This window comes from Fukomys damarensis, unplaced genomic scaffold (assembly GCF_012274545.1).
Source record: "Fukomys damarensis isolate Sample0158 unplaced genomic scaffold, DMR_v1.0_HiC HiC_scaffold_23, whole genome shotgun sequence".
Lineage (NCBI taxonomy): Eukaryota > Metazoa > Chordata > Mammalia > Rodentia > Bathyergidae > Fukomys > Fukomys damarensis.
In genome coordinates, this window is record NW_022900935.1 from 4,901,083 (window position 1) to 4,924,583 (window position 23,501).

Consider the following 23,501-nt stretch of genomic DNA (forward strand, 5'->3'; position numbering starts at 1 on the left):
ACTTCCGAAGAAATTCGTAAGTATTGCTCTCTGGCTGCTTGGGACTGTAACCAGACATAGTGTAAGAAATGAACTCAGCTGCTGTGTGTCAGGTACTGTACATGTTGGTATAGTACTTAATTCCCATGGTCATCCTGAGGTGAAGGTCTCATTAAGAAGAGAGTATTTTGTTCAGCTAATGGGTGACTGAGGTAAGATTTAGATTCACTTGGGCATGTTGATGCATTCCTATAATCCCAGTACTCTGCAGGCATAAAGTAGAGCATGCTTATGCCTAGGTTAGGCATTTTTACTGATCTAGTGAAACCTACCTCAAAATAAGATATTAAGGATGGGCGGTCTAGCTCTGTGGTTCCACCACTTGCTCTGCAAGTGCAAGGTCCTGTGTTTGATCCCCAGTACTACCAAAAAAAAAAAAAGAAGGAGCCAGGCATGGTGGTTCATACATGTAATCCAAACACTTTTGGAGGCTGAGGCAAGAGGATTTCAAGTTGGAGCCCAGCTCATTGTGAAGGCCCTGGGTCCAATATCCAGTCAGTACAAGTGGGATCTTAGGTCACAGAATTTGTTCCATGATTCTGGTTGCAAACTTGCAAATACTGGAAGAAAAAATTAAAGTTTCAAATCCAGTTCTTTTTTGCTGTCAAACCCACTACTTTAGTACAGAACTTAGTAGTACTATAAAGTGATTCTCATTTGTGACTGGGCATTTTAGTATTTTTGGTATAGTGATTAAACTTAGATCCTTGGACTCACTGTGAGGCAGGAGCAGTGCCACTGAGCTAAATCCTGTCAGGACTGGGCATTTTAGATTAATGATTTAGCATATTCCTCTCAACACATACCTTTATGTCATCTTGAAAGAACACTTAAGAAAAACTGAATGGAACCTGGAATCTAGTCTCAGTTTGGTTACTTGCTATATTTAGATTATGGGTTACCTTTTACAGGGATTTTTTAGTTATCTATCTCCTTTGACCATCCTTCCCCTACTGGAAATAGAACCCAGGGCCTTCAAACTGAGATATATTCCTTGCCCTTCTTTTTTTGGGGGGGTTTTTGTTGTTGTTGTTGTTGTTATTTTTATTGTTGTTGGTTGGTTGGTTTTTTTTGGTGAGGGTATGAGGATCGAACTTGGGACCTTGTGCTTGCAAGGCAGGTGGCAGAACCACTGAGCTAAATCTCCCTGGTCCCCCTTCTTTATTTTTAAATTTTGATGTAAGTTGCCCAGGTTATACTTGAACTTGGGATCTTTCTGCTTCAGCCACATCTCAGTGTTAGGATTGCAGCAGACACATGCTACCATACCCAGTTTCCTTTCTTTTTTTTTTTTTGTACTGGGGATTGAACTCAGGCACTTGGCAGGCAGGCACAGCGCCACTGGGCTACATCCCTGGACCCCGTTTGGTCTTAATTATGAGGTAATATGTACCATTACCCATGTATATATATTCAAATATACTTTGAGAATAGATTTATGGGGGGGGCAGGTGCAGAACCATTGATCTAAATCCTCAGTCCAAGAATAGATTTATGAAAATCATGAAGATAGTGCAGAATTTAATTTTTGATTGGAGAGAGACATCAGTTTGAAGGCGTGAATAAAGGTGTTTACTAGCAAAGTTTTGTTTTATGATCTTCAGTTATTTTAATATTTTCTCTGGTATAAGCTGGATGTAGTGGTGTACACCTGTAGTCTAACACTCAAGGGGACAGTTGAGAATTTGTGTACAGGTACATTCTTAGCATGAGTTACCTAAAATCCATGGTAATAAGATACTTCTTTTCAGGAATGTTGATAGTAAGACTAGCATAGTAAGTTGATAGTAAGACTATCAACTATAGATAGTTGATAGTAAGACTAGCTGGAAGGCTGAGGCAGGAGGATCGCTGTGAGTTTGAGACCAGCCTGGGCTACATAGTGAGTTCCAGGGCAAAAAAAACAAAAAAAGTACAGTTGTTATATACAACATTTTTCCTTGAATGAACTCACAATTTTTGCAGTGACTTTTGGTTACATAGAATGAGACCCCTTAGCCTTTTGGGATTGCTAAGCAAAAAAATTAGTTTATTGGGGCCGGAGAATTAATTCGTGTTGCTATGCCTGTCTGGAAAGCACAGAGTCCTGAGTTCAATCCCTAGTACCCCCTGAAAAGAAAAAAAAAGTTTATAAATGTTGGTTTTATCCTTTCTCTTTAATAATTTTCTCAGCTATTGTGAAGTATTTGTACTTCTGAAAAAAAGTAGCTGCCATAGCCCACAGTCAGAATGTTTTGTGATACATAAGTCCTGTAATTGGGAGTTAAAGGATGTACTTTGGAGTTTACCTTACATGTGTTTAAGTCAGTGTTATTTGCTGTTAATGATTATTGCCTTAGACTTATTTGCAGAGCACAAATAGAGAATGACATAAAAGCAAATTATTTAAGTGTCTTTGTTGCATCATTTCTCTTTTTAAAAATAAAAACTCTCTTTTTTGTTTGGACAGTGGGTGTTGGGATTTGAACCCAAGGCCTCGTGCCTGCTAATACTATTCTACCATTGACCACACCCCCCAACTCTGGGGCTTGATAACTCTTGAAGCTGAAGGATGAGTTTCATTTAGGTTTCTTATACTCTTCTTTACTTTTGTGTATGTTTGAATCAGTACTTCCAGAATAAAAATATTTTTAAGCCAGGTGATGGCACATGCCTGTAATCCAGCACTTGCTGCAAGTTCAGAGCCAGCCTGTGCTATAGAGTGAATTCAAGGCTAGCCTGAACTACATTGTGAGATCAAAACAAAATAAAGGGCCATGGATTTTAGTTCAGTGGTGCTGCCGCCTGTCTCGCAAATGCGAGGTCCCAAGTTCAATCCCTGGTGCCAAAAAAAACCTAAAGAAAAAATTTTTTAAGTAGCCAGTTGTGGTGTGGTACTCACTTGTAATCCCAGCTACTCTAGAAGGCAAGGGAAAAGGATTGTTTGAGGCCAGCCTGAGCAGTATAGTGAGACCTGCTTTAACAAACAAAAATAGACCCTACTTGACTATAAGGCAGATCTTTCAAGTAATTAAAGAGGTGTGATTTTTTTGTTTGTTTTTGTTGTTGTTGTTGGACTTCTGTTTTTTGCTCGCTATGTAGTCCAGTCTGGCCTTGAGCTCACTGTGTAGCCCAGGTTGACCTCAAACTCAGGGAAGTCCTACTGCCTACCCCTTCCAAGCTTCCCAAGTGCTGTTATTACAAGTATGTGCTACCACACCTGTTGTTTTTGTTTGTTTGTTTGTTTGTTTTTGAAATAGAGTTTTGCTGTGTAGCTCAGGGTGATCTTGAACTCACTGAGTAGCCTAGGCTATCCTTGAACTCAGGAGTGATCCTTCTACTTCAGTCTTCTAAGTGCTGGGATCACAGATGTGCTTAGAGTTTTTTTTTGTTTTGTTTTGTTTTTTTAGATGTTTTAATATCAGAAGAAGGTAAGTATTATAGCCAAAATAAAATAATCACCACATTAATTGGTGCATGCCTGTATTCCTAGTTATTCAAGAGGGTAAGGTAGGAGGACCACTTGAACCCATGATTTTGAGGGCAGTATTAAAACTGAATAAATAAAAGAATCAGTGCTATAACCTGTGGAAGGTACATTTTTTTTTTTTCTCAATGGAAATCACCTGTAAAATCCCTGGCTAGAAAAATTACGTAAAATAAACAAGTGCTTACATCCTGTCTGCCCTCTTTTGCCCCTTCTTGTTCATCTTCCTTCCTACTTTGAAGAGGTAACCTGTTAATGTTTTATTGCATACTTACGTATGCATATACTTAGTATTCATGTATACTTATATATTCATATATATGTATAAATATACACATCTGTGCCTACAGATTACCTAGTTTGGAAAGTGTGCTTTCTTAATAGGCTACAAACTCAGTCCTGACGAGCAAGAATGAGGAGCAAGATGACTGGACTTATGTGGAGTCAGTCCTTAGGGAGTTTTCCTGGTTGTTTTGTTTTGGTTTTGTTTCTTTTTGCTACTGGGGATCGAACTCAGGACCTTGCACTTGCGAGCAGGCAGCAGAACCACTGAGCTAAATCCTGGCTGTTTTCTTTTTTTGAGGCAGGGGCTCTCCGTGTGGTTCAGACCAGCCTTGAACTGTGTAGCCCAGGTTGGCCTTGGACTTGAGGTAATCTTCCTGCCTCAGTGAATGCTGAAATTATGGGAATGCACCACCACGCCTTAGCCCCCCTTATTCTTGATGGTTATGTTAAAACATGTCCTACTAAATTCTGTTGAATTCAGTATTTAAAGCTTAAACTTTTTAGTGCTGAGTTCCAGAATAATTGTGATTTTATAGCATAGGTAAATTTTTATCTTTAAATTATTTAAGCATTAAAATTTTTCTCTCCAGGGACCATACCATCATCTTTTAGAAGGATGCTTAATGCACATGTGGGTATTCTCTGTAAGTTGTAAGATCTTAAAATTAAAACAGGTATTTTAGGCCATGGATTTAACTCAGTGATTCTGCCACCTGCCTCAAAAGCACAAGGACCCAAGTTCAATCCCCGGTATCAGCACAAGAAAACCAAAACATCTGAAGGATGATTATTTTATACTGAGTTAACAGAATACTGTGAGAGCTAATTTACTAGCAGAGTACATGTCAGAAAGAGGACTCTGGTTTGATTTTTTTCAGGGGTTAGGGTTGGAGGTGAGGCTTGGCAAAGTCTTACCACGGAGACACCACAGCTGCTCTAAAAGCTTTTTCCCTCTTTTCTCTCCCTTTGCTCAGGAGAGGTCAGTCTCCAGGGAAAAGAAAAAAATAGTAAACATGCTTAATATTTCACCAGAGCTCTACTCTAACTTGACTTTCCAGAGACATACAAACCACAGAGGCGGCCTGCTGCTTTGCCTAAATCTCTTTATATTTGGTGAATTTTGTGTTATTTTTGTTTTTTATCTCACTTACTTTACTGCTCGTTCACCCAGTATTTTCTACTACTTGCCTGTAGTGACTGTTGAAAGTGTGACTATCTTGATTGGAGTTGGTAGCAGTGGAGTTTTATTCTAAATAACTTGGCAGTAATAGATGGAAGTGTGAGTGCCTTCTCATACTGAGATCAGTTTGGCCTTTTGTGCCTTGAATAAAATGTAGAAGGAATGAAGGTGATCTCAGTTTCTAGTTTAGCAGGAGTGATTAGGGCTGTGGGAATGTTTAATATTTTTCCTGGACTGCAACATTTATTAGAACTGTTACTTTATTTTTTTTTTACTATTTTATTTTTTGGTACCAGGAATCAAACTCCAGACCTTGTGTTTTCGAGGCAGAGGGCACCACTGAGCTAATCCCTGGCCCAGAACTGTTGTTTTATTATTCCTTCTTATGTGAAGAAAATAAATGGGAAAGAGCCTGTTAATTTATTTAATAAACACAGTGTCTACATTTGTGCAAACTGGAGAACAAATCAGACATGGTCCCTGACTGATTAATCCGTGGGCGTGGGGCAGGCTGGGTTTAACTTTGTGGTCCTCCTGCCTGCCTCAGCCTCCCAAGAGTTGTGAGATTACTCACAACTGCACTGAGCTCTGGGTCATCTTGTAGCCTCCTAGGTTTGGTGTCCTGAAATGTTAAGTTTTCTCTGTTTAGCCCTCTTGTGTTACTCAGCAGTCAAGTGTAGTGTCTTGTGTTTTGAAAAGTGTGCTGTCTTCTTAGTAGGCCACAGATTCAGTCCTCAGGCTAGAGTGAGTAGCAGGTGGCTGGGCTTATATTGAGCTAGTACTTAGGGAGGTTTCCTGTTCCTTAAGGTTATGTTAAAGATCTACAAATAGAGAAAATTATTTTTGAGACCTACTTTAAAGGAGGATATAAGAGAGAATACAGGTTGAACATCCCCAATCTGAAAATTCAAGTGCTCCAAAATCTGAAACATTTTTCTTTTCTTCTACTATCAGCATAAGTACTCCATAAACCTCACATAGCTCCAGACAGTTGCCCCAACCCTCCAGCCAAGCCTATCTCTATCAGAAAGAAGGAGGGCAAAAACCAGACCAAATGTTAGCGTTTAGACTTTAACTCTGTAGCCCCTACTTGTAGGTTTATAGTTTTTCTTCACTGCTTCCTCCCTTTTTGTAGTGCTAGAAATCTAACCCAGGGTCTCACACATGCTAGGCGAGCATATCCCCATCTCTGAGATGAAAGTTCTTTAATTTCCCCTCATTATTTAGTAATTGTTCATACTTCAGCATTTATAAACTTAATGTACAGATGTTATTCAGTTACATTTTTCAATATTTTAGCATATTTTATGGTCATTATTTAAAATGTTTAGACACCACCCCCCCAATACTGGGGTTTGAACTCCAAGCCTTCACACCAAACTGCACCAAGTCCTTCTTTATTTTTTATTTTGATATGAGAGCTCCCTAAGTTACTCAGGTTGAGCTGGAACTTGGCAACCCTCCTGCCTCAGACACCCAGAGTGCGTACCATCATACTCAACTAATGTTTTTATTTTATTTCTTATTAGAAGGTTTTTCTTGGGAAGATTTCTATAGATTATTGATTTTATTGGGAGTTTTTTTTACCTTTAATTTCTATATGTTTTGGGAGCTCGGTCTCTGCTAAAGACAAACTCTCAATGCACTACCCTCAGGGCTCTAAACATGGGCAAACTAGTAAATATGTCCTGTGAATTTAGAGGACACCTGCCATGTGTGTGCACAGTGCATAGTCCGGTGCCTCTAACAATCCAGAGAGAGATGAAATGAGTAATTGAAGAATTTGAGCTGGGGGTGGTAGCACACGCCTGTAATCCCACCACTCGGGAGGCTGAGGTGGGAGGCTGAGGCAGGAGGATTGCTGAGAGTTTGAGACTAGCCTGGGCTACATAAAAACATTTTTTTATTTAAAAGGAGAACGCTGGGTTAGTCTTTACTGCTGATACTGTTCTGTTTTCTTGGAGTTGCAAAAAATCAAGTGCTTGTTTTTGTGGCATAAAAGATGTGTAATTATATATCTTAGACCTTAAGTTTATTTTAAGTAAAATAGGCCTGTTCTTTCAAAGTTACTGATCTTGGTAATTAGACATGTAATGTGGTGGAAAAGGTGAGCCTTAAAATAAGATGGTGGGTCTGGGTTATCCTCTCAAGGGCTTCTGCACCACAGTTTGGGATTTTTACTCTTGTCCCAAATGATGGAAATGTATCTTGAAGTGATTATAAAAGGCTGTTGAAAGGAAATTCTACTCTTGGGTTTCACATGAAAGGATGCAAGAATAGAACAATAGTTGTGTAGATACGAAAAGGAAAGGAAACGCTATAAATGAAAGAGAGTTTAAGAAAAAACTTTCATGAAGGCTTAGTGACACTGAGCTCATTGTAAAAACCATTGCATGGTGTGGTTCCAGAAAGGGAAATCTTAGGATACATAAGTGTCTGTGTCTAAATCATGGGTGTCCAACCTTTTGGCTTGCCTGGGCTGCCCAGATTGTAAAGGAATTGTCTTGGACAACATAAAGGATATATAATTAATGTATATAAGCAATCAAACTTTCATCGACACTTCTTGCCATGCTCTCATCTTGTAATCCTGAATTCTATTTGGAGTACTCCAGGTTCATGTTTAAATGACAGTGTCCCGGGGCCGGGGATTTAGCTCAGCGGTTCGGTGTCCTGCCTTGCAAGTGCAAGGACCCGAGTTCAATCCCTGGTATCAATCAATCAATCAGTCAATCACAGTGTCTTAACAAGAGAAAGAAAAATTGTGCTACAATTTTCCTCCTGTTACCTGAAAACATAATGAGTGTACATATAAATGTCCAGGTCATGTTTACCAGCTGGAATTCTTCTACTTAATGTGTGGGTATTTTGCATTGTGATATTTAATCACAACATTAATATGTAGTAGAAGGTTGTTGATTTAAGACCAGTTTGAGATCTACTAAAACTAATTGTTTGGCGCATGCCTGTAATCCCAGCACTCAGGAGGCTGAGGCAGGAGGATCACTGTGAGTTCAAGACCAGCCTGGGCTACACAGTGAGTTCCAGGTCAGTCTCACTACATAGTGAGACCCTGTCTCAAAAAAACAAACAAAAAACTAATTGTTGTATTTTTGTACTTCTGGTGGTTGTGGAAGCTTCATATTTTCTTTGGACATCATTAGACGTCTTAGCTCTTGAAGTACACCTTTAATGGCTATATGAATTTTGCTAACACTGGTATGCTGCGTGCATCCACCATTCCCCTGGCATTATTTATTTCATTCATATTAATTTTTGTTACAAATATAACTAATGGAGGAGCTCCTGGTGTTTAGGTCCTCGTTCTACTTTCCAGCTATATATATTCTGTTTTCATAATTTGTCCTTAGTGGCCCAGTAATCATGCCTGTCCACCTCGTAAGGGTCATATCTTCATCATCTTCAAGGCCCTAGCTAACCGTACCATTGCCTACTCCTTTTTGTCCTTCAAGTTCTTCCAACAAGTGAAAATTACAAGGAACTTTAACTCCTGTGGAGACCGCCATCTTCTCCTACAGTCGACGCATCTGCCTCCTGTCTGCTTTTCATTAAAAGCTCTAAAAGGTTTGCCATCTCTGGTCTAGATCTTCTTAAATGACTTGGTTCTTTGCAGCTGCTGTCTGGTGGTATCATCCAGAGTTAGTCCACTAACAGATTTTAGTGATATTTTAAAAATCAGTTTTATTTTACTTTAGAAAAGCTCCCGGCTGGGTATGGTGGTGCACACCTGTAATCCCAGCACTGGTGAGGCTGAGGCAAGAGGATTGCCACAAGTTCAAGGCCAGCCTAGGCTGCATAGTGAGTCCCTGTCTCCACAAAGAACCTCCTAGCAGTAGGGTTAGGGATGATATATCAGCATGGCAGTTCTTCAGTACTGGGGATCAAATTCAGGACCTTGTGCTTGCCAGGCAGGTACAGTGCCACTGTGCTACATCCCCAGCCCAAAATAACATGAGTGTACTTGTCAATTAAAGTTTAAATGTATAGGAGCCAGGTGTGGTGATATAGGCTTGTAATCCCAGTATTGGGAGGCTGAGGATGGAGGATTCCCTTGAATTCAAGGCTAGCCTGGGCTACACAGTGAGATAATGTCTCAAAAAAGTTTAATATGTATAAAAGTGTTAAATTTGGCTTTGAAGCAGGGGATTTATTTAGCTCAGTGGTTCCACTGTCTGCCTCGTGAGCACAAGGACCCAAGTTTGATCCCCAGTACCAGAATAAATAAATAAATGGCTCTCATTGTATTTAGATGACAACCTTTTCTTCATCTTAGTGAAAATTATCTTAATTTTCCACTTTTTGGGTGTTGAATTACGTATTTCCTTTTCTGCTAACTTCTTACCCTTTTTTAAAAGTTTTATATTTTCCATTTATTATGTATTAATGAGTTTTTGCTTTATTATTTTATTTTGCTTTTTTTTTTTTTTTTTTGAGAGAGAGACAGGGTCTTGCCACATGATTCAGACTAGCCTTGAACTCTGTGTGCATCACTCCTCCTGGGTGGGGGTTTAAATTTAATCTTCAGCCTGTTTAATTGCAGGAATTGGACACTTACACCACAGCCCCTAGCTATAGTGGAGTGTTTCTTGTTTTGTTTTTTTGAGACAGGGTCTCACTTTGTAGTTGAGACTGACCTGGAATTCACTATGTAGCCCTAGCTGATCTTGAACTCACAGAGATCCTCCTTCCTGCCTCAGCCTCCTGAGTGCTGGGATTACAGGCGTGAACCACCACGCCTGGCTTTTTGTTTTTTGTTTTTTGTTTTTTTTTCCTTTTAGTCATTTCATCTGTTGTTTAAAAACATGTTTTTAGAAGTTTGCATTTGCAAAGGGACTTACACATTTAAATATATTTTCTTACATCAGGTGTAATTGAAAAGTAAACCTCTCTACAGAGATGTCAAAAACAAACAAATCCAAGTCTGGATCTCGCTCTTCTCGCTCAAGATCTGCGTCAAGATCTCGCTCTCGTTCATTTTCCAAGTCGCGATCCCGAAGCCGATCTATCTCTCGATCAAGGAAGCGCAGGCTGAGGTAAGAGGGTATGGTTTTGTTCATTGAAATTGTCATTGCATCAGTCACTATCAGTTTTAAAGATCTTCTGTCAGACTTGTGAGCATTAGGTAAAGATGGGGTAGGCTTGAGTTGGGGGGGTGATAGGCTGTAAGATACACTGCAAGCCTCTTCAAACTGCAAATCTTAAGTTAGCTCTGATTGCTTTTCTGTTTGCTTAATTCTCGTTTTTCTCTGTCAGCATATATTGCGTACTTCTATCTACTTTGGAAGAAAGAATTTTTATTTTATCTGAGATCCTTGCTTGGAATCTCTACACCTGATTATTTTTCACTAAAGTTTTTTTATTTTGGTTTGTTTGTGGCCCTGGGATTGTACTCAGGACCTTGCATATGCTGAGTGAATGCTAGACCACTGAGTTACATCCCCATTCCTTTTTAGATTTTAAGACCAGGGTTTCATTAAACTACCCAATCTGTACTCAGACTTGTGTCCTCAGCCTTCCAAAATAGCTGGGATTATAGCACTAAAGTTTTTTTGGAAGCCTTAGACCACAGTTTGTGTTATCACCAAAGAAAGAGTAGAGGATTAATAGTATGAACAATATTGTGAAATTTAATCCACTAAAATAATTAAAGCTTTTTGAAACTTACTAGGTGTCATTTATATCTGTATCTAATGTGTCAGTTACTAACGGGCTGAATCTTTTCAATAAAATACATCCTAAAACTAAAAATTAGTGCTGTAAAATATCTCCTTCTTACTAATTGGGAAAATTATTTTTTAAAAATTTACTGTCATTATTTTTGAATTTGGTCTCTCTTTGTACCTTTAGTAGATTTTCCTTTGTTAATTTTGTTTGGAAATAGGATGACAAACTTGAACATCTTCTTGATGTGTTATAAGGCTTCTGTTCATTAAAAACATTTAAATTTTCTTTTGTGGGTATATATAAACCTTGTAGTACATAGAAATTTCTCTATGTGAGTTTGAAAAGTATTGATGTATTTAAATACTAAAGTAATTCTATGTATTTAATACTAAAGGAAGATTCTTGTTCATTTTCATTCATCCTGTCAAAATTGCACTAACAGATAATTCATCAGTTTTGTTACTTTGAAACTCCTGCTTTTTATTCCAGTTGAGTATCTAGAATCCTTTCCTTAGAAGAATATGTAATGAAATTTAAAATAAACTTCAGGAAAACTCAGTAATCAAGCTTTTTTTTTTTAGTACCAGGGATCAATCTCTGGTCCTTGTTGCTTGCAAGGCAGACAGCAGAGCCACTGAGCTAAGTCCATGGCCCTCAAGCTTTACTTTTGGTGGTTTCCTTAGCTCATCTCTAAAAAATTTCCACAGAGTATGTAGTACATGACTGAGTTTTATTCTTCCCTCTTGGCAAGAACTAGTTAATTCTCAAATAGGATCTGTGAGAAGAACCCAGCTCCTAAATTAATTTTAAACTAGTGATTGAATGTAAAGTCTGAATGCATAAATAATACAGGAGAAACCCAGTTTATTTACCTCAAGAAATTGCTGTCAAACTGTGAGGTTCAGCAGTCTCCTAACTCCTGACTTGCACCCAGTCTTTTGATGTAGGTGGCTTAAACCTTGCTGTTAACTCATTTGGTTCTGAAACATGTTTTAAAATTTAATCTAGTAAATGGAAGCTAAACAAAGGCTGTACAATCAAACCGAGAGATAAAATTGAATCGACACAAACCAAATAGAAAAATGTCAACCAAGTCTGAAGTGTTTGTACCAACTGGAATCGTGGGGAGATCTTTTTTCCTGGTCTTATGGATCGTTTGATGTGGCCATTGACTTGGCAAATGAAGGAAAAACATCTTAGGCAATCTGTGCTAGGTAGGTCTAGAGCCACTTTATGTGCTATTTTATAACTAGAAGATTATTATTTTGAAAGAATTTCTCCACTAGAAAACATGTTTTTATACTTCATTCTAGTCTGACTTTGACTTGTCTGTGTTTTAGAAACAGATAAGTTTGCCACTGAGATGCTTAATTTTTATTGCTGGCTTATCTGTTTCATGGTTTTTTTTTGTTTTTTTTGTTTTTTTTTGTTCTTTTTTTTTTTTTCCTTTTGTTTTCCCTCTACTACAAGGAAAGTATCTATCCAGAGAGTTTGAGAAACCATGCCTTAAATTAACTAACTGGAGTTAACTAACTGGAATTGGAGAAAATTGATTATTTCCTTGTATTTCACAGATTGTATCCTTTTCAGTGACTTCTCTTAAATAACTTCATTTGCAATCTGCAGAGACTCATGTTCTTGCATGTGCAGTGCTGCTAGTTTTGGATGCAGTATGCCACAGGGCCCTCACTAGTAATTGGTAAAACGGTAGCCTGTGAGATGAGATCATGAATTAAACCCTCCTTAGTGCTGGTGGTGGATCACCTCAGGCATAGCCGTTTAATCGGGTCATATTCTGTTTCATAGCCTGCATCTGCCTCTCCCTTCTTTTTCTTATACTGTTACATTTCTGAATGAAAAATGTGGAAGGTAAGTTTTTTTAAAATTATACTTAAATAGTAACCATTAACTATCGGTAGTAAGATGTAGCTTTGACAGCTGCTGTTTCTGTGGGGTAGATAAAAACTCCAGGCACAGTAGGTAATAAATAGTACTGGAAAATAATTTATCTTCTTTAGATTAAGTTCAATGTAAGTTTGGTTCTTTAAAAAAAAAAAAAAAAAACCCTGACCCATTTGCTGAGCAGAGTTAGAGTGCCCCACAGCAACGCTGCCACTGCAATCCACAGGGAGGGGATATGTTCTGAGACCCAGTGGATGCTCAATATTGTGTACTCTGAGTACTATTTTCCTGTGTACATATACCTATGATGAAGTTTAACTTAACTAGCCATGGGAAGAGGTTAACAGTAACTAATAATAAGATAGGACACTTATAATAAGATACTGTAATAAACCTCAAATTATTTAAAACATAGTTTATTTCTGGAATTTACCTTTTATTATTTTTTACTGTGTTTGGCTGCTAGTTACCAAAAGTGGGGAACATGAACGTCATAGATAAAAGTGAACAAAAACATGGGGCTTGGGGTGTGTGGCTCAGTGGTAATTTTTGCCTCAAATCTGTTGAGTTCCTATGTTCAGTTCCCAGAACCGTAAACAAAAAAAGGCATGATGTCTAAGGCCTGCTGATTAATTGAATAATTTTGATTTTGTATCTCGAGAAAATACTTTTATTTTGGAAAGTGTTTTCTAGTAAATGCTACATATTTTCAGCTGACTGCTTGGGAGTAGTGTTTAAATGTTAGTGATTTGAATCCAGAATATCAGTGGAATTTTACAGAATATTTTTGGCTTTTTGATAGAAACAAGGCTCCCAGTCATTGACCAGCTTGGGATTCATGAACCTGTAGTATTTACAAAGTTAGGTTAGTATTGAATCCCTGTGATTCAGGCAGTATTCCTTTGCTACATTAGAGCAATGTATTTTTATTTTATTTTTTGATTTTTTGAGAAGGATTTCACTGTGTAGCCCAGGCTGGCTTTGAACTCTCAGTGTCCTCCTGCTGGGATTACAAACATGTACCACTATGCCAGGCCTGGGAATTGTGTATTGTTAAATGAACAACACAGTACTAGTTTTCTGCTTGAGTTGAAAGTTTTTGTGGTTTTCTCTTGGTAATCTTGTTTGTATCTGGGTAGGTGCCTTATGGTCAGAGAGTGCCCTCTTGTGGCACCTTGGTGAGATTAGGCAGCTCAGCCAGAGATTGGACATTAATAGACTGTTTCTATTCATAAACTGCAAACCCAACTATTTGTATCTGATTTCAGGAAGTTCTTCTAAGCTTTGAACAGATGCATTCTCTGTTTCTTTGCTGTTGACCTGTTACAACTATACTTTTACAGTCCTAGGTTTTAGTGGAATCTGTGAAATTTGTCTTGGTGGGGGGGATGACTAGAATGGTAATAGTGTGTTAATCTCTTTCTTTTTTAATGGGTTTTTTTGATACAAGGTCTCATTATATAGTTGGCCTTGAACTTATTAAGTAGCTCCAGCTGGTCTCAGACTCTTGGTGGACCACTTGCCTCAGCCTCTCAATTGTTGAGATTATAGGTGTGCACCACCACATCCAGTGACTTGACTATTTACCTGTCTAGATGCCAGTTCTTTCTCTTTTCCAGTTATCTGGGGATTTGTCAAATCTGTGCCTATGAGATTAACTGGTTACATTAAAATGGTTTTGTTTACCACATTTAAAAAAAACAGTATTCCTCAGTCACGGTAGAAATATATTTGTTATAAATGTGGCATATATTTTTTTGGTATTGGGGATCGAACTCTGGTCCTTGTGCTTGCGAGGCAGGTGCCGGAACCACTGAGCTAAATCTGGGGCCCTAAATGTGGTATAATATTAATGAAATAATCTTAGTATCTCATCATTTGTTAAAATGGCGCAGTTATAATTTTGTACTTAACATGGGCCGTAAGGAATGAGATTAAACATTTAGGCTTGCATCCTTGCTTTGAAAACAAAATTGAAAATGAGTGACACGTGAGCATGGATTTTAGCATTACTTTTGTTGGTAGGTTTTTTGGGGGGTGGGTACCGGGGATCAAACTCGGGTCCTTAGGCTTAAGGCAGGTGGTGGAACCACTGAGCTAAATCCCTGGCCCTTTGGTAGTTTTTGTGTTTTGGTTTGTTTTTTGATACTGGGGATCAAACTCGGAACCTTGGGTAGTTTTTTGGAATAAGTAATCCTGTGTCAAAAATTCCAAAATTTCCCTCTTTCCCTTCTTCTGCAGTTCTAGGTCTCGTTCCAGATCATACTCTCCAGCTCATAACAGAGAAAGGAATCACCCCAGAGTGTATCAAAATCGAGATTTCCGAGGTCACAACAGAGGTTATAGGAGACCCTATTATTTCCGAGGACGCAACAGAGGTTTCTATCCATGGGGCCAGTATAACCGTGGAGGCTATGGAAACTACCGCTCCAATTGGCAGAACTATCGGCAAGCATACAGTCCTCGTCGGGGCCGTTCTCGATCCCGGTCCCCAAAGAGAAGGTCTCCTTCGCCAAGATCCAGGAGCCATTCTAGAAACTCGGATAAGTCATCGTCTGACAGGTCAAGGCGTTCTTCATCCTCCCGTTCTTCCTCCAACCATAGCCGAGTTGAATCTTCTAAGCGCAAATCTGCAAAGGAGAAAAAGTCCTCTTCAAAGGATAGCCGGCCATCTCAAGCTGCTGGGGATAACCAGGGAGATGAGGCAAAGGAGCAGACATTCTCTGGAGGCACCTCTCAAGATACAAAAGCATCTGAGAGCTCGAAGCCATGGCCAGATGCTACCTACAGCACTGGTTCCACATCACGGGCCTCCGCAGTTTCTGATCTGAGTCCCCGGGAGCGAAGCCCAGCTCTCAAGAGCCCTCTTCAGTCTGTGGTGGTGAGGCGGAGGTCACCCCGTCCTAGCCCTGTGCCAAAACCTAGTCCTCCGCTTTCCAACACATCCCAGATGGGCTCATCTGGGCCAAGTGGTGCTGGGTACCAGTCTGGGACCCACCAAAGTCAGTTTGACCATGGCTCTGGGTCTTTGAGTCCATCCAAAAAAAGCCCTGTGGGTAAGAGTCCACCAGCCACTGGCTCCACTTATGGCTCATCTCAGAAGGAGGAGAGTGCTGGTTCGGGAGGAACAACCTATACAAAGAGGCAAGTATCTCATTTCCTCTGCCCAGTTTGTATTTGATCTCACTAGCTGACAGTTTAATAATGGGATCCGAGTTAGAGTTCTGATCAACAGTAATAAAGTAATCCCTATTTCCTCAACTTTCGATAAGCAGGCACTAAAAATAATAATCCAAGGAAACCTTTAGCTTAACTCTAGCTTTCCTACCTTCCTTGAATTTGTATTGCAGCATAAAAGTTTTTTAGACTACTCTCCAATGATGTTTTCACATTTAAAATTTGCCTTGGATTCTACCAATGTAAGCCAGAAAGCAGTAGAAATTTGTGGGTCAGCTACCAAAAATACCAAAAAAAACAAAAACAAAAAACGGTCTTTGTCAACATGAATGGCCATTGGAGCTGTTAGACCTCTAAGACCCACCATCTGCTGTGTTTGATCTGCATCGGCCCATCATGGTGGAAGAGCCTCACCCTCCATTGAGGAGACTGGGCAGAATGGGAAAGTCCAAGGCTTAGTCCAGGAAGGCCTTGTTTTAATACCACAAGGTGGGTGTATGTCCCAGTAGAAGCTGGCCAGGCTGCATGTTAGGAGAGGACATGGCACTGCTTCCGTCTTTCTGCCTTGGGGAACACGGTGAGTGAAACACGAATCTTTGTGTGGTTGGATGGATTGGAAAGGCAGAAATGTTATAGGGAAGTTACACTGGGATGAGATTGTAGTCAGGAGGCACTTAGCAAGAGAGTTCCTCTTCTTTCTTGTTACTAGCATATTCTTTGATGCCCTGCAATGCCTTGGTTCTTCCCATTAATGGTACAGATGAGATGTTCAGAATCCGTACCTTCCTGCCTTTAGTAACTCCACTTTAAAGTGTCCAGGTTTGTTTCTTGGCAGGACTGAATTTCGGTAGAAGACTAGAGTCTAAGCTCTGCTTTTCCATAAGAAGAATAATGATTTTTGCTACACCCCCCCATTAACAAGTTTTGTTTTTATTTGTGTTCACAGTATATTTCATATTTAGATCTTCTAGGTGACTTCAGCAGATTTGAAGTCTCTTTTTGAGACTTGCATTTTCAAATGTGAGTTGTATAAAAGCAAAACAGTCCAAGGTTGAACTGTATGTTAACTTTGCTGAAAACAGATTTAAGTGACTGAGTGAAAGTTGGGTAAGAGCCTAGTTTTTATCCCCCTAAACCATATTAACAGGTAAGTAGGTTTTTGTTTTGCAGTATCCTAAAAATAATATTTGCTATTCTCTTTATTGCTTTTGTAAAGCACAACCCATGGATTCTTAAATGCCAAGAGGCTGTTTCTCAGAAATTATTAGAAAATAACCAAGTAGAAAGTCATGGTCATAGTGGAATTTGTGAGACATGTTTGCTTAGAGAATTTTTAAAAATTAACAGGAACAGGTGCCATTAAAGAGTAGGCTGCTCAAGAAGCCTCTTGTCTGTCTCCCTTGTGTTTTTATAAGTAGGTATCTAGAAGAACAGAAGACAGAGAATGGGAAAGATAAGGAGCAGAAACAGACAAATTCTGATAAAGAGAAAGTGAAGGAGAAAGGGAGCTTCTCTGATGCAGATGCAAAATTGAAATCAGATTCATTTGCTTCCAAGACTGATACCGAGAAGTCTTTCAGGGGCAGTCAGTCACCCAAAAGGTATAAGCTCCGTGATGACTTTGAGAAGAAGATGGCAGACTTCCACAAGGAGGAGATGGATGATCAAGATAAGGACAAAACTAAGGGAAGGAAGGAGTCTGAGTTTGATGATGAACCCAAATTTATGTCTAAAGTCATAGCTGGTGCAAGTAAAAACCAGGAGGAAGAAAAGTCAGGCAAGTGGGAGGGCCTGGTGTATGCAGGGAAGGAAAAGCAAAGGAAAGCAGAGGAGCTGGAGGAGGAGCCTTTCACAGAGAGATCCAAAAAAGAAGAGCGAGGAGGGTCCAAGAGGAGCGAAAGTGGGCACCGAGGATTTGTGCCTGAGAAGAATTTCCGAGTGACTGCTTACAAAGCAGTCCAGGAGAAAAGCTCATCACCTCCCCCCAGGAAGACCTCTGAGAGCCGTGAAAAGCTAGGAGCCAAAGGAGACTTTTCCTCCGGAAAGTCTTCATTTTCTATTACTCGAGAGGCCCAGGTCAACGTACGGATGGACTCGTTTGACGAAGACCTTGCACGGTAAGATGTATTCCTGATTGATTCTCAGGGCTCTAGTGGCCTGAGTGGTGTCTTCTAATGCCCCTCCTCCTGAAGATAGGCTCCTTTATGTCCTGCTCTGTAGCCTTCAATACTGCCAATCCTCTTGTTTGCAACAGTTCAGTGGTTATGTGCTCAAGGTTACTTGGAGAAGTGTCTTCAGTCTACTTGACTGGCTTTCTTGGTTGTTGGAGTCCCTGTGGTTCTCTTTTGCTCTCTGTTCATCACCTTCAGCCTACCTACCCTATCTCTGTATCCTTTTCTTTCCTATGTTTAAAGATGTCTTTCAGATAGATATGGTGATGCTTGCCTGTAGTCCTAGCACTTAGGAGACTGAGGCAGCATGATTACCATGAGTTTGAGGCTAGCCTGGGCCACATTAGTGAGTTCAAGGTCGACTTGAACTACGTAGCGAGAGCCTGTCTCAAAAAAATCTTTCACCTGAAACTCTCTAGGATCTTTGTCTCCATTTTAGTTGGGTTTTCAAAGTGTATTACAGCCCCCACATCAAATAACAGAAATTTTAGAATTGAAGGAGATCCCTCAGTTGGGAAAGGGCGATGAGGCCCAGGCTGACTGGACTCAGTATAATTCTCTACCCATTGGAAGCCTCCTTGAAGAATGCTTTAGTCACTTCCCACTCCTGCTTGCCTATGCCACCTTACTGAATGACACTGGCTGGCTAAGCTAGTTGGTCGTTTAAGTTTCTCATAATGGGTGTGGTGGTGCACACCTGTAATCCTAGCACACTTAGAGCCTGAGGCAGGAGGATCACATATTTGAGCCTGGTTTGGACACTTTAGCAACCCAGGGAAACCCTGTCTCAAAAAGATAAAAAGGGCTGAGGATGTAGCTCACTTTGAAGGTCTCTGGGCCCAGTCGCCAGTGCCACCAAAAACAAACTTCCTATTTGTTGTGTGTATGAAGCCAGCAGCAGTCCCAAAAATAGCCACCCCACTTGAAAATCTCCAGAAATAAAAACAAAGGGAGATTTTTGGATTCTCATTTCTATAGTATGGTAGGTTGAGATAACTTTGAACTTTGGTTGATAAAAGAAAAAGGAGCTTTGTAGAGAGGCTTAAAAGTCATTGGAAGAAAAGTAATACACTTTCGTGGTTTAAATGTTTCTAACTTTCTGTGCTACCTTTTTTGGGGGGCAGTACTGAGGATTCAACTAAGGATCTTGTATTTTCCAGGCAGGTGTTGGCACCATGGAGCTAAATCCCTGAACCTGTACTATCTTTTGTGTGTGTGTGTGTGTGTGTGTGTGTGTGTGTAATTCTTTATTTCAGATCATTTCTTTACATTTAGTCACACATTCATCTCAAACCTGAATTTATATCTAGAGATGCAAATTCTTATTTCTGATCTTGTCTAGGACCCAAGTCCACAATGTTCACTTCTATTTTCAAGTCAGCGATGTTCCCAAGGTGCCTATCTGATTTGTCCGTTTCTCATTTGTGTACTGTCTTTTTTAATTGAGCCTCTCTGTATTTCTTTTTTAGACCCAGTGGCTTATTGGCTCAGGAACGCAAGCTTTGTCGGGATCTGGTTCATAGCAACAAAAAGGAACAGGAGTTTCGTTCCATTTTCCAGCACATACAGTCAGCTCAGTCTCAGCGTAGCCCTTCAGAATTGTTCGCTCAGCATATAGTGACCATTGTTCACCACGTTAAAGGTGAGTCCAGACCCTCTTTACACACTGTCATCCTCTGTTACAAGAAGAAGAAGAATGAGTGGATGAATGGGGCCCTTTGTCTCCTCTAAAGAACCTTGGAACTAGCTCAAAGGAAATTCCCTCCAGGGGGAAGTTTTATTACAGAGGTGAATTATTTTGAAATAGTAGCAGTCTGTGATCATAAGAGTAGGTTATCATCCTTAAAATAAGATGTAAAACATTTGAAAACTTAAAGAGATATTGAAAATATTCCTACCCTAGTACCCTCTTTTACTTTCTAGTGGCTCTTTCCAGACCTTGTGTTATGAATTATTTTACCATCCTCTGGCCATATGACGGTAGCCAGGTTGGGGAATGGCCAAGAGAAGAACTGTAGAAGTTGGGTTGGGCTAATTTACGTGTTCTACCTGAAGTTTAAAATCAAGCAGGAAGCCAGGCATGGTGGGACATGCATGCAGTCTCGGTACTCAGGAGGCTGAGGTGCAGGATCTCTGCAAGTTCAAGGCCAGCCTGGGCTACACAGTAGGACCCCATCATTCTTGTGTGTGTGTGTGTGTGTGTGTGCGCGCGCGCATGTGCGCGCGCGCATGTATATATATTTGTTTGTTTTTGAGTCAGGGTCTCACTATGTAGTTGAGTCTGACCTGGAACTCACTGTGTAGCCCAGGCTGGTCTCCAACTCACAGGGAGCCTCCTGCCTCAGCTTCCTGGGTGCTGGAATTAGAGGTGTGTGTCACCACACCCGGCTTGACCCTATCTTATAAAACAAACAAAAAGTAGGAGTCAGAAGGTGAGCTTTTGGCTTTTTGTCTTTGTGTCCATGTCCTAAGACAAGGGAGCTATACTAGACATTTCAGCTCATTGATTGCATCTTAACCAGCCATTTTTTTCTTCCCTTTTTCAGTATGTTTGTTGTATGGCCTTGACTAGCCACATCTCTGTAGGTGCAGGTTCATACAAGAGTTGAATATTTGTCTGCTTTGGTAGAATAAAATGTGTTTCTTTGACTCAACAGAGCATCACTTTGGGTCCTCTGGAATGACATTGCATGAACGTTTTACTAAATACTTAAAGAGAGGAGCTGAACAGGAGGCAGCTAAAAACAAGAAAAGCCCAGAGATACACAGGTGAGAACCTCAGGCTGACACTCACCAGTTACTAAACATGTCTTGTTAAATCCTGTTGGTAGTGTACCTCTGTGCAAGAATTGAGAGTAGTGATATCCTCCAGTCTGTAGGCTAGCCGTGGACATTTGTATTTGATAATGAAAGGGACATTCTTTGAAGGCTGTAGTCTCTTGCCTTGGCCCCCAGGAAAACAACTCCTGATGTGGACGAATTCTTCCTCTATTCTTGGGGGCTGGCAGATGGTTACATGAGATTACTTTGAGGTTTCTATAGGGAGAGTAAATGTTACTTTATTTTAAGCAAGCTGTGTAAATCATGTATTGATTCTTTAGGAAGAATTTGTTTAGAGGGTAGGGGAAGATGCTTATAAGATTAAATAGAGTTGAGACTTTGCAAACAAAATTGGCCTTTTCTATAATTCAGTAATCATCCCACTAGCTGCGGGGGCTGGACCATGCTTGTACAGCAGCCTTATATGTAGGATCTCTTGGACTGTACAGGTAGTTTTCACCTAGATCCAAGTAGCGGAATAATGAGTCTGTCTACTCAAGTTCTCAAGATGAAAACTCCTCTCTCACATTTAATAGGGGGTATTCTCAGGGATATAGAAAGCTTTGGGTGACTATAGCACTACTGGGACGGATCCAGAAAGCTATTTTGGGGGGACTTATCTCTGTCCCTAAGAGAAAAGTATAAGTATATAAAGAATGTTAGTGGGGCTGGGGTATAGTTCAGTCATGGATTGCCTGCTTAGCATGTGAAACCCCTGAGTTCAATCCCCAGCACCAAGGGGGTGGTGCTGTAAGTAAAGTTATGAAACATAATAAAAAGGAGTGGGTATGAATCTATTACCCACTTTAGTAGAATATTACCAGGACTACATTCACACTGGGCATTAGTGTACTGTTTGTTTGTTTTCCATTTTAGGAGGATAGACATTTCCCCCAGTACATTCAGAAAACATGGTTTGGCTCATGATGAAATGAAAAGTCCTCGAGAACCTGGCTACAAGGTGAACTGTTGCTTTGATCAGTAATTCCAACAAAATGAGTGCGTTGGGCATGAACTTGACAGAAATGTATTTGTTTAAATTACTCTCTACTTAAGTTTGTGTTTTTCTTTTAAGGATGGGCATAATTCTAAAAATGAACTACAAAGGGTTAATTTTTATTAAATGTATCAACAACCTTTGTGAAGTGGTTAGAATATGGTAAATGACCCCAGAGTCTGTTGAGGTGAGCTTGAGAAAAAAAAAGAGAGGCGTTTTGGAACAAGTGCCCATGATGAGAGAAGAAACTTTTTGTGATATTTTTCTGCTTGTAAGTATTCTCAAATCAACTGTCTACATGCACTATTTCCAACCATGATTTCAGAAAGACATGCATGTCAGAGGAGAATGAAATAATTCATATCTTAATGTAGTAGCCTATTTTCAGCCGCTGATCCAGTTTTTTTTTCTAACATTGTACCATATCTGTCATCTGTCAGTTACTGTTACTTTAAAGCAAAACATTACTTTGATAGCCCAGCTAGCTACATTTGCAATGATGTGCACTTAACACTGTTGTTAAAGGTTAAAACTTTTATACAGTTTCACTGTGAAATAGCTAGATTGAATTTTTTAAAATCTTATTTACTGACCTTCATTCACATATGTAGTTGAAATTTAACATGAGAAATGGCTATCCTAGACTGATGAACCTTTTCTAAAAATAGTGATTGTTATGTTTCCAAACAAATTTGTCTTATTGTTGAATGTGTTGAGAGGCATTCTTGTGCAATCTCTCCTTCTTTCCCACCCCTTTCTCTCTTTCTCCAAGTACCAGTCAGCTTGGCACTAACTGAAATATCAGAGGAAACCTCAACCTCCATGCCTCAGAAAGCCAGCTCCTTAAAGGTTCTGTCTGCCTGCCCAAGGGAGCAGTGGCCACATTTGTCTTTTTTGTCTTTGAAGAATGCACAGCCCCTTTCCTCTCAGAAACAAAGTGATAAGACTACTTTCTGTCATGCCTGTTAATTAAAATTATTCTTTTATCCAAAGTTTAGTGGTTCATGTAAGTAGAATTTTAATACAGAGTAAAGTAACTCCTCATTCCTTCCTCCTCTGTGAAGGATTTGCTTTTGTGTCTTGGTGTATGGAGTCCTCAAACCCTCTTGTGTCCTTGATCTTGCTGAGTTCCCAAGCATTGCTGAGAGCCACTGCTGTGATGGTTGGGGCCAGTATACTGCTGCTGGACTCTTGCTACACCTACAGCACATCCTTGGAGTTAAACTTACCAGAAAGTTAGCACAAGTGTTTTTGTTGTTGTTGTTGTTTTTGTTTTAATATATAAACTGAGCTGTTAATTCTTTATGAATTCTGTGTTCTGGTTTTTGTTACTTCCTCTCTAGAGAAATTTCTCGGTATATATCAGCATTTTGGAAGGATGCTTAAGATTCTCAGTGTCTTTGTTTTTAGGATTCAGATAATTCCACAAAGATAAGCCATGGATGGCTGTTTCAGGATAGGAAGAGGGGGAGTTGAGAGTTTCCCTTGTTAGTAGTGACTAGACCTTCGCTTCACTAGCCTGACCAACTGCTTTCCAGAGTTGATTTTGGCCTTCTCAATTTGTAGACCAGGCCGCTTGTCATACTGGGCCATGGAGGAAGCAGAGCAAGGTCCATTTGTAGGATTTTCAGAAGGCTACCACCCCTAGAGTTTTAAAAATCTGGCTTGGCCAGAGTGCCTTACATTCCCAGTGCCTCCTCTGCACTCCTCTATTGGAGTAAGACCACATTTGAGGGTGGTAGAGTTGGCAGTCCCGAATCCCAAAAACCTTAATTTTGA

General features: G+C 39.9%; 1 protein-coding gene and 1 pseudogene across 3 annotated transcripts in view; one reads left to right on the forward strand and one right to left on the reverse strand.

The window, feature by feature from the left end:
- Positions 1-23,501, forward strand: part of Thrap3 (thyroid hormone receptor associated protein 3) — a 50,613-nt gene that overhangs the window by 20,013 nt on the left and 7,099 nt on the right. For all 3 annotated transcript variants that reach the window (XM_010625804.3, XM_010625803.3, XM_019207718.2), the window contains 6 exons: positions 9,857-10,024; positions 14,799-15,701; positions 17,153-17,851; positions 19,375-19,547; positions 20,563-20,674; positions 21,602-21,686. In XM_010625804.3, the coding sequence (XP_010624106.1) occupies positions 9,888-10,024; positions 14,799-15,701; positions 17,153-17,851; positions 19,375-19,547; positions 20,563-20,674; positions 21,602-21,686 (2,109 nt within the window). In that variant the 5' untranslated portion in view covers positions 9,857-9,887. The remainder of the gene's footprint in view (positions 1-9,856; positions 10,025-14,798; positions 15,702-17,152; positions 17,852-19,374; positions 19,548-20,562; positions 20,675-21,601; positions 21,687-23,501) is intronic.
- LOC104863425 lies at positions 8,069-8,551 on the reverse strand (annotated as a pseudogene).